Consider the following 10,954-nt stretch of genomic DNA (forward strand, 5'->3'; position numbering starts at 1 on the left):
CCAGTTACTAACAAATTACTTACTTTCAATCCTGTGCAATTTAGCTTTTTGGTCTCGCTGTTAAGCTGATAGAGTCGAATATTCTGCTTGAGTTAGCCTGATTGTTTTTAAAAAAACTTCCTGCTTTAGCGGGAGACTATGTCTGTCCTGGTCATTTTATGGTAGTTTAATTCCCTGTTCTGCAAGACTGGCTTGCGTGAGTAGTTCCACTGGCTCCCAGAGGCCTCTGTGTTCAGGCTCCTCAGCTTTGGCACGGATGCATTAACCAACCTCTGGTTTATTCTAATTTACAACCCAGACTTATTTCAGCCTCCGACCTTTCAGGGTGTAAATGTAGGATTTCCAGACTTGCCGTTTCGGTAGCCTAAGCGTCACTGTGTGTGCCCAATGTTAAACTGAAGTTGTCTTAAAGTAAGTGTTATGTCTGTAGTAGCCAACATGGTCATTATTGAGCGTTAAACATATTTCATGTTCTGTAGTGCCAGTAATTAGCTATTAAAATTCCGTATTGAATTCAATTCATATTCAATTCCATATCATATGGAATCATATTCAATTCCATATCATATTCAATCCATATTCAATTCCATATTGAATATTCCTCAGACAAAAAATTCTAACTAAGCAATTGTTTCAGCATTTATTTTAAATCAATATTGTAAAATATTTCTTTCGTGATTACCTAAACTAGGGGTTGCAACATCTTTATACTTTCTTTGCAGCTGAGATTGGGAGAGTTTATGGAGCCATGTAACTGTTAAGGTAACCCAAGGGAGAAGTAAGTTGCACAGGTTTGAACTCAATGTCTTAAGACCTTCAAGCACTTCTTTTGCCCTTCTTAATGTAATTTGGCTTGTTGTAAATTACACAGATACTGAATATAGTGGCACACTAAGTTTTCTTTTAATATTTTAATTCACATATTGCATTTAACGTCTTGTGGTTTTTTTTTTTTTTAACAGGTGCAGGCAAAACACCGACTTTAGGAGGAGGATTCCATGCCAATCTGGGAAAGGAGTCACGAGCACAAACTCTGCAGAACGGTACTTGCAAGCTTTAGTCTTGTTGATATGACTTTTTTAATCAATATGATTGATTACAATTAATTTTTAGTTTTGAATGTGACCTCAAAACCTTGGCAGGCCACTCATCAGTAGACAAGTCTGCCTGGTGCTGATTTTACATTGTGCTCTCATTTGGTTGTTATCGATGATTTATGAGGTCAGGTAGCTGGCTGACAAAGGGTAATGGCACCTGACACTAGTATCGTAGTTTAAAAGGGCTTTTTCAAGGTTGATATGCCCAGTGCACCTTTTTATTATTTGTGAAACTATTGTGGCTTTTTATTTTATCAGTTTTCAGGGTTCTTGAAATGATTTATGCATGTTTCTTTTTAAGTACAATTGTTCAAATGCTTTTGTTTTTTATTCAGTGTGAGTGTGAGATACTGCATGTATTTATGCACATTTCACAGTAATCATGTGCTTAATATTTGACTGCTGAACAGAGGGGAAAAAATGGGAAGAAGATCTTAGTGTGCAGAGAATATTTAAATAATTATTCTCATTATATGATACACATTTTAATTGTGGTCTACATAATGTGCACACTTTAAAGTGTGAATAAAACCAGCTCTTATTCCAGAAACAGAATGGTCTTCCAGTTTCAATTGCTGTTACTCAATGGACAGGATTTGTCATTTTTTGGCTAATTAATACTTATGTCTTGTGACTCTTAGAGATGACAGCTGATGGAATGTCATATCAAAGACTCAGAAGCTGACATGTAATTAACCAAGGGATGTAGATGGGTTTTCTGATATGGTGCTCATTTTGGGGGGGATATTTTAGATAAAGACATTTTCCTAAATGAAAGTCTTATACTTGCAACTCAAACACAGAAAATCTTGGCTGATATTATGACTGCATTGGTATACAAAGGATAAGATTGCTCTGATATTTTATCTTCATAGATATAGAAAGGTTAGGATTGATCTGTGTTAATGAAATAAAGCCAGATTGCTTTACTTAGCATTGTTTAGCTGATTTATATACAGACTGTTTTATATACAGAATGTTTTATTCGGCTGTTCGTACTGAAGAGTATCAAGCTCTGCTTGTTTGGTGGAGTAAAGCTCGTGCTTTGTAAACCAGTTCACTGTCAGCTCCGAAGTTACTATCTTATGAGTTTTAAAAATGCCTGTAGAAAGTGTAAGTTGCATAAGCAGTGGAATAAAACCATTAGAATACCTTTTACAGTTAACAGAGTTTGTCTCTGGAGGAAGGTGCTGTAATCAAAACTGTAATTTTGCACAGGCATTTTAAAAAGAAATTGGCTTCTTGTGCATAAGGACTGCCCAATTCCTTATTTGTAGAAAAGTAAAATGCTGAGGGGAGAAAATGCTGTCCTATTGCTTCTTGGAGTGTTTGAATCCTTCAAAGGCCTTTTTGGTTATGCTAAAAGGTAATCACAATTAAAGACAGTGTAGGCGTTTTTCTGGAATCTAAACATGGCTTCTTTCTTGGATGAGTGTTTGCTGGGGAATATGTCTGAGCATCTTCCTTCCCCACAGCTTTTGTGTGTGGGGCCCCCCATATCATACGCAGTGATTCTGACTTGGCTAAGGTCTGTCAGCATCATATACAAGAAATTATAGTTCCTTTAAATTATCTCTCAAACAGTTTTGAAACAGGAAAATAATTTGTCTTTTTACCTATATCTGTCTGAGGCTCTTTACAGGTTTTCTTCTCTCTTTTTGTGGTTATCCTTTATATATGAAAAAAGTATTTGGTCTTTGATTTCCGTAGCCAACCTGCATTTGTCATGCTGCCAATCTGTCTCTGGGAAAGTTCTTTTCACTGAGCTACGAGATGTTCTTGCTCAGTCCCAGGCATGACAACAGCAGCTGATATTTCAGGTAAAGCAATTGGTGTTTGAAAGGCTTTTCTTTCTGCTGCTGTATAATGAGCTAGTTGTCTGCTGCATTTAATCACACTTTGAGCTTTACATAGTTTTTAATTGCAAATTGGGCTATGACAATAAACTTAAAAAAATCTCACCCTGTCACTGTGTCCCCATGGTCATGATTTTTTTTTTTGTTGAAATTATGTTACTATCCATTGTGTTTAGGCTTGAAAGTGTAACAAAGTAAGTTAACTTACTGTGTATATAATTTTTAAAGAAAAAGTATGGGGTTCTTCATTGGGTGAAACTGAAGTGCACTGATAGTTGACTGTACTAAAAATGAACAGTTATCCTTGGAGCACTACACTGTCTGATAGGGGGAAAAATGCTGAGCTATGTATTTATTTGCTGGTACTCCTACGTTTGCATTTCCAAAGTTAGCGGAGTTGCAAATGAAGTGCTGAAATTAGCTCCCCTTGGGAGGCTGGTGCAGCACAGCTTGGGAGCCAGCATCGGGAGGCCTGTTCCTGCGACGCGCTCGCGGCTCTTGCGTCAAGGCCGCGTGCTACGATCGTCTCCCGTGCGGTGCCGCGCACAGGCTATTGCTGAAGGGAAGAACCAGATTCTCTGGAAAGCAGAGATGGGCAGCAGAGCCCAGATTGCTCTGGAGGCCGTCCCCAGTGTATTGGAGAGCAGCTGAGAGCGTGTGTGTGTGGTCTGAGAGCGCTGGCAGGTCTCACTGTGCCTGGTCTGCTTGCCAGCAACCTGCAGGCTTGACAAGATGCAGGGAAAAGTCTAGCAACAGAGCAAGGACTTGCTGTATTTTAAAAAACAACCACCTCCCCCTGCTTTCCCTTCCCTCCCTGGTGTAGTTTGGGCCAAATTCTTCCTTGCTGTCATGTCTGGCTGTTCAGGGGAGGTTAAAGGGAGGTGGTCTGGGCTCCCTGTCTCTTATTTAATCACTTGCAAAGCAGCTGGGGTTGGCTGAACATATGATGCTGCTATTTTTTGAGGCTTGTAATTAAAGGATATTTAGAATTAGATGAAAAACAGTCTTTCATTAGAATACCCAAAGTAATAATTTTACTAATTTTTTTCTTTCCATTCTAAGTGAAGAAATGCAGAAGTAAAATCTCCTAACAAGAACCGCTCAACAGTTCTGGACTCTTCTACAAAATCATGGTTTTGTGCATTGGTATTTTAACATATACCTCTGTATGTTCTAAACAAAGTCATGGGCAAATGGAGAACATTTTATAGCTCCTAGGTTTGTGTAAGAATGTTTAATACACAGAACTAGTCTCCCTCATCACACATGCCTTGGCTTATGTTTCCTTGCTGTGTGTAACGCGGTGGTGTCTGGCGGTTCATAGTCTCTGCCTTTCTTTGCTGAACCAGCTCATGTTTGTGAGCGTTTGTTTGGGAATTGGCTGCTTACAAAAACTGGAGTCTTGTTTACACTTTGTAAAGTATTTATGCAGGAAAGACCTAATACTGTTGTATTTGTTCATAATCAGTTTGATTTTCAGTGTGTGGTACTGCGCTAATTGGGCGTACTAAGCTCCACAAGTTCAACAAACTCAGGCTCACAGAATGGTTTGTTTCTGTTCGTGTAGAGCTCATTATTGTAGTAAAAATCTCCATATTTGTGAGATGATGTGAAGAGGTGTTTCAACTTAGTTTTAAAGGGTTTGACAAGATAGCCAAACAGTACTCTTTCTCTGAGAAAGAAATTATGAATACAAATCTCGCTCAGAGAGGGGACCCTTTGACAAGACTCTTCCCCTTCAACTTGCTACAGTATTGTCCGACTTCTATGGTTACTTGCAGGGCTGAAATGCAGAGTTCTGTCTCTTTAAATCTCATTTTACAGCTCTGCGCTGCGTTACATAATCTCTCTAAATAGCTGGTTTATTCTTGTTTCCTTGCAGGCAATCTGCTCTCACTATATCCATGTCGGAGACGTAGTTACAAGGGAGTTGTTCTTGACATGGAGCTCTGATACTTTCAATAGTCTTCAGTGGCCAAAAAGAAAAGGGAGAGGGGAAAGAAGGTCAATGGCATGATTATAACTTGAAAGCTTCAGTTGCAGATATTCAAATTTGGTTTCAACTAAGTTTGAAGATTGCAGCTGCATCTAGCTCAATCCAATTTCTGAACTGTTGTGCTGTGTTTTTAATCATTTCTTTAAATGAGTGTGTCTTCCATCAGTCCTCTTAAATACCAAAACATAGCTAACAGTATTTTAATTATAAGTGGAAAGGCATTTCTAAAGATGTTCTCTAATACATTTTTTGACTGTTTACATTTAGACTATTTGCTTAAATCTTTAACCGTAATTGTCATCGCTAATTTCATAGCTGGTTAATTACAAGTGATTATGGAGGGCTCTACTTCCTGCCAGAACTATACAGTGTGAATTAGACCAGGACAATATATTGTATGTGTGAAGAACAGAGGTATCCAAATAAGAGGAACAGAGAACACATCTTCAGCTAACAAGACTAAAACACCAAGGGAGGTGAGGATAGTAGAATCCTAGAATAATTTAGATTGGAGGGGACCTCCAGAGGTCCACAAAGTGGTGGCTTTGAAGTTACATTTAAGTTGCTCAGGTCCTAGTGCAGTGGAGTTTTGGGTGTCACCGAGGAAGGATATGATACAGTCTCCCTGGACAACCTGTTCTTTAATGCTTGGCCACCCTCGGTGAAGATTTCATCCTTGTATCTAGCCAGAACTTATTTTGATGAAATGTGACTCTTGCCTCTTGTCCTTTTGCTGTGCGTCTCTGATGATTCTGGCTTAATCTTCTTTATAACGTCCCACTGAGTAGCTGAAGACACCAATGGGACTTCCCCCATAGCCTTCTCTTCTTAAGGCTGAGGAAATTCAGCTCTCAGGCTCATGCCATGTGCTCCAGTCTTTTAATCATCTTAGCAGCTCTCTGCTGGATGTGCTCCAATATGTCAGTGCCTTTCCTTGGGCAGCGGAGTCCTGAACTGGACAAAGTACTCTAAATATAGTCTCACAAGTGCTGAACGGGGGATAATAATCACTTCACTTGACTAGCTGGCTGTGGTCTTAATAATGCAGCTCCAGGATGCAGTTAGCCTTCATCACCGCAATTGGGTGCTGCTGAGTCATGCTCATCTTTTTTCCATGAGGAATCTAGGTCCTTTTTTGCAAAACTACTTAATCCATAGCCAAACAGTTCCCAGCCTGTACTGTTGCCCTGCAGTTCTTCTGACCCAGGTGCAAAAAAATTTGCATTTGCCTTGTTGAACCTCATGAGGTTTCTGTCAGCTCATTTCTGCAGCATCTTTATGTTGAGGATTTTCTGCAGGACTATGGTCATGTAGAGAATCCCTGAGCCTGAGCAACTCTGGCTTCGGCCTAGAAGCAAGCAGGACACTACAGGCCCTAGAAGAGAATGAACAATGCATAAAGGAGAAGAAACAACGTTACAGCAAGAAGGTCTGAAGGCCTTGGGAATGAAGAACTGTGAACGCTCCCGAGCTCACAAAACCACTGCACCTGACCACGCAGAAACTGCAAGTTGCTACGTGAACAAAGCTTGCTTACAGCAAGGTTGCTACATATACAAAGCCTGCTTAGAGTAGTTACATACACAAAGCTCGCCTTTAGCAAGATGCTACATACACAAAGATCGCCTTTAGTAAAAAGTTACACGAACCGAGCTTTCCTTTAATAATGAACAGAGCTTGCTTTTAATAAAGATGCTACATTTTTTAACAAATAATATTAGCTAGGAACCAATCATAATCGATGACATGTGATAAGCATTTAACAAATGTATAAAAAGGCATGTAATTTTGCAATAAATTGGCTCACATCGATCATACTGATCATGGCGATTTCATCCCTCACAACATCTTTAAGATGCCTCTCAAGAGTGGCTCTGCCCATCAGTGGATTGACTGCTGCCCCAGTGTAATGTCTGCAGGCTGGCAAAGGGAGTCTCATGTCCCATTGTCCATGTTGTTACTGAAGTCAATACTGTTTAATGCCTTCATTATCAATCCCACTTGTAAGACTGATGGTTAAAGTGCTGACCACTGCACTTTGAACCTGACTTTCGCCCAATTTGCAGTTTGCCTGTCTAGTCCATATCCCCTCAGTTTGGCTGCCATGATACCAAAGGATAATGAGGAAATGGGGTGAGGGCAGAGCAGTGGTTACCATTTACCTTGACTGCATTGTGGCTTTTATTGCAGTCAGGCACGATCTGCCCTCTTTAAATTTGTGCTGGCAGTTCCTCGTAACCTTTTTAGCTTTTGTGTGTCTGGAAACGGTTTCTAGGTAGATTTTTTTCCTGTATCAACTCCTGTCTCTGGCTTTGATTTCAACAGTGAAACTTCTGGACTAGTCTTTCTGCCATTTTCTTGTCCTTCTTGCTTTCATTTCTGTTGGGATAAAATCTAATCCTAATCCTCCCATCTCCACCTTCAGTTAAGTACCCCGTTTGGTTTTCTCTTGTCTTTTAAACTAGCCATTGCTTGAAGTTCCCTTTTTCTGGATTTGTCTTCTATCCTCCCTAAATTTATCTACTCGCTATGGTTTTGAAAGACTTCCTCTTATAGCCAGACCATTGCTTCAGTTTCACCCTCTTTGATCTGTCTACTGCATTGTCGCTTAGGAGTCCTTTGTTACCATTAACAGTATCTGTCTCATTAATTTCCTTCATCTTTCCATTTGATGTGTTAACTTTTTCCATCTCTCCTTGAAGGAGGGTAAGGGGCATTTTCTTCACCTCATTTGGGATTATTTTTGTGTGTGTGGGTGTTTTGTTGGCGTTTTGGTTGGTTTGGGGTAATTTTTTGTTGTTTTAAGTGCAACTTTTTCCTTTGGTAAACTTCTTTATTCGCAACATACGTCTCCCATTTAGCCTCATGTGGTGGCTTTGGCTAGGGTGGGGTTCAGCTGACAAAGTTAGATGTCTGTGAGCCTGTCACCCTGAACTCCTTTCAGGGTCTCTGCCTAGAGGCAGACAGATTTAGGGTGTGATTAATCTGAAAGGAAATCAAATGACTCATTCGCTGAAGTGTCTGTTTCTCTTTACTCACTGAAAGGAAGTCTAGATTGGCTAAACTATGCTCATCTCTGAAGATAAGGGTGATGAGTCCTAGACTTTTGTATCTGCTTTTGTGTACCTCCTTGCTGACACAGACTTAACATGGCCAAAACTGAGCTACTGAACTGCATCCTACTGCTGTGCCCTTTTGCACAGTTAGGATTCCTCCTTTGAGGCTACTCACAATTTCTCCTACTCCTGTCTTGTAGATCCATCCTCTCCAGCGCCTGCTAAAACATGGATGTGTCTTAGCCATAACACTCACATGCTTATTTCTTGCACAATTCTCTTGATTTTCACTGCTCTTCTTCCTCTCTAATCAGAACATGCTCCAGAGCCAGGAAGGCAGAAAAGTTGTGACCTGGGGTGTCACATCTTTGGATACCTTAACATCTTCAGGAAAGAGTTTTAAAAGGAATGTTATTTTTCCAACCTGTTTGCTCTTTCACATTTGTGATCACTGCTACTTATCACGGAAAACTTCAACAGGGATCTTTTCTGGTGTTACTAGGCTGCTGTGTTTTGTTTCAGCTTGCTGGACTGCTGTGCTTCCGAGGCTTGTTTGAACTGTCAGTAGGCGCGGGCTTTCCTGGTCCTCTCTGCTTTGCAGGCTCTGGTAAGTCACAGAAGCAAAGTCACAGTTCAGATGCTGGAGTCCCTGATGGGTATCTCAATAGCTTATACACCTTTCTCAGAACTTCAGCTTTCAGGGTTTGCAGGCAACTTTGCTAATCAGTAAAGACTTGCAGAGACAGACAAACCACTTCTTAAAGAAAAACAAAAAACTCCGAGGCAGAAAGCCCATTCTTTAACCAGCATAAGTTATTCCAAGAATTTGGATAAAAGCAGCAGAAGAATATATTTCCCTTGTTTCCCTATAACTCTTGGCAATCCATGGAGTTTGATTCAGAGGCATCTGGGGAAGCCGGGATCCAGCATATGGAGAATCTTTTCTTTCTCTGATGGCTCCTAGGACCCTGTCCTTATAGGACTGGTCAAGTTCACCAGGTGATCTGGGACAATGTTTTTGTTATTCATTGATTAATTTGTTCCTACTTGAGTTCAGATTTGAAAAATTTTGTTGTCTTAAGCCTTGGCCCTCTTTGTGTTTTATTAGGAATGACTGAAGTACCTGTCTGAAATGCTTTTGATGCGCTGCATGTCCTTACAGTGACGGTATCAGGGGAGAAGAATCCGTATCTCCTGTAATGAGAGCTGTTTGTTTTGATTGAAGAGGGTCTGGGATCCTTTAAGTAAGGAGAGGATTTGCTGGAAGTAATTTAATGGTAGGATTTTGCAGAGAAGCTGATGGACAACTTATAACTCTGAGCACAGCTTCCCACCTGGTTTAAATATGTGGGTGAAGCTTTGCTCTTCTTCCTTATTCTGCTCCTGTGTTTGCTTAGCCAGAAACAGGAAAAAATAGAAAGGGGACTTCTAAAATTCCTTGGAGGTTTTGGTTCAGTCTGTATGGGGACTCAGGATCATCTCTGTTACTTTTTCTTTTAATTTTGAATATTGTCTTTGAAGCTGAAAACATAAAGAAAAATATTGAGCTCTTAATCAAATGGGTTAACAGATGATTTCTGTTGTCTTAACTAATAACAAAAAGTATTTGCATGTTGAGCTGCTTTGAATTGGCCTGTTTGTGACTCCGGAGTTAAAGGCGCCTTTCATGATTCCTTTGCTCTGTGTCCTCTCCTGTCTCTGTGCTGTCTCTTAGTTTATTAGCTGTCTGTGGGCAAGAAAACTGTGCCAGGGAAGCACAAATCTCTGCTTCATTTTGGCAGACAAAAGAAGAAATGCCTTCTAAAATTCTACATGCTTGTGAAATGTCTTACTTGGATATTAAAGTTCTGGCCTCTTGTATCTTAAAATTCCTCCCTGTTAACTTTGACAGTTTCTATGTGACATAGAGTAGGACAATATATATCACGTTTCTGGAATTCACTGGCAGAGATTTATCTCCCTACAGCCTTGTGTAGGTAATTGGACCCTGTCATTTCTCTTGAGAACAATCCTTTACTTAAAGACAGTTTACCTAGCGGGCTAATGTTTTTTTTAAAACATTCGCTTTTTATGGTACCATTCACAAGGAGATGAACTTGGATATTAATATGTCTATCTTCCTTGTACAGTGTAGCAGAGAATAGGCAGCTGCCTCTCTCCTCCTTCCTCCCCCTCTAGTAATGTCTAAAATTCTGTGCTAGGAATCAGCTTCTTCTAACAAGCTTCTGAATCAAATCGTTTTACCTTTGAAAGGTTGTTAGACAAGCTTAAAATAGACTTCAGGTAACATAGCTTTGGTTTCAGTTCCATGCAGCTGCTGCTCTCTTTTTTTTTTTTTGATAACAGTAAATGTGTGCCACTTACATGGCACTGGACTGTCTTAAATGTTCAAATGTGAGTTTTGAAGTGTTTGTCATTCTACAGCCACTGCAGCTCAAAACCTGAGGGGGAGAATTGCTGTTGCTTTTTCATGCTGTGTTCTCTGATAGCACCTAGTTTCTTTTTCATGTATTGGAAGTGCCTTCTTGTTTTGCTCTGTGAATTAAATTGGTGATGTGACAGTGCAGGGAAGCATTTCCTAAGCCTGAGGGTCTGTAAGTGTGATTTGCTGGTGGAGCTACTGCAGTTTTCTTGGAGGATTTGGAAGGTTTTCTTAGGTAATGGCCAGAGCATTAAACTTCAGGATGCTCTATGGGATTAACAAATGGCAGAAAAAACTCAGTTCCTGTATATACTGTTTTTATAAGGAAGACTGTGTTCTTGCAGAGATGCTTGTACTTACTTCACCTGCAGTTTGCAGCTGGACATGAGTTAGCTGTGATCCCAAGCTGCTTTCATCTCGTCATGGCTGATGGTCTTGGAGGAACCAGCATGCACCTGTTGGTGTGGGGTACAGGTGCCATCAGCTCAAGCGTGTCTGTGAGAGGATGCGCAGGCACATTGTATTCC

General features: G+C 40.3%; 1 protein-coding gene across 1 annotated transcript in view; it reads left to right on the forward strand.

Annotated features, from left to right (window-relative positions):
• Window positions 1-962: 962 nt before the first annotated feature.
• LOC104512044 (transcription factor IIIB 90 kDa subunit-like) overlaps window positions 963-10,954 on the forward strand; it is a gene marked incomplete at its 5' end in the record, with an annotated part of 30,327 nt that continues 20,335 nt past the window's right edge. The window contains one exon of the mRNA XM_010154876.1: window positions 963-1,043. Within this exon, the coding sequence (XP_010153178.1) occupies window positions 963-1,043 (81 nt within the window). The remainder of the gene's footprint in view (window positions 1,044-10,954) is intronic.

Source organism: Eurypyga helias, unplaced genomic scaffold (assembly GCF_000690775.1).
Source record: "Eurypyga helias isolate BGI_N326 unplaced genomic scaffold, ASM69077v1 scaffold18737, whole genome shotgun sequence".
Lineage (NCBI taxonomy): Eukaryota > Metazoa > Chordata > Aves > Eurypygiformes > Eurypygidae > Eurypyga > Eurypyga helias.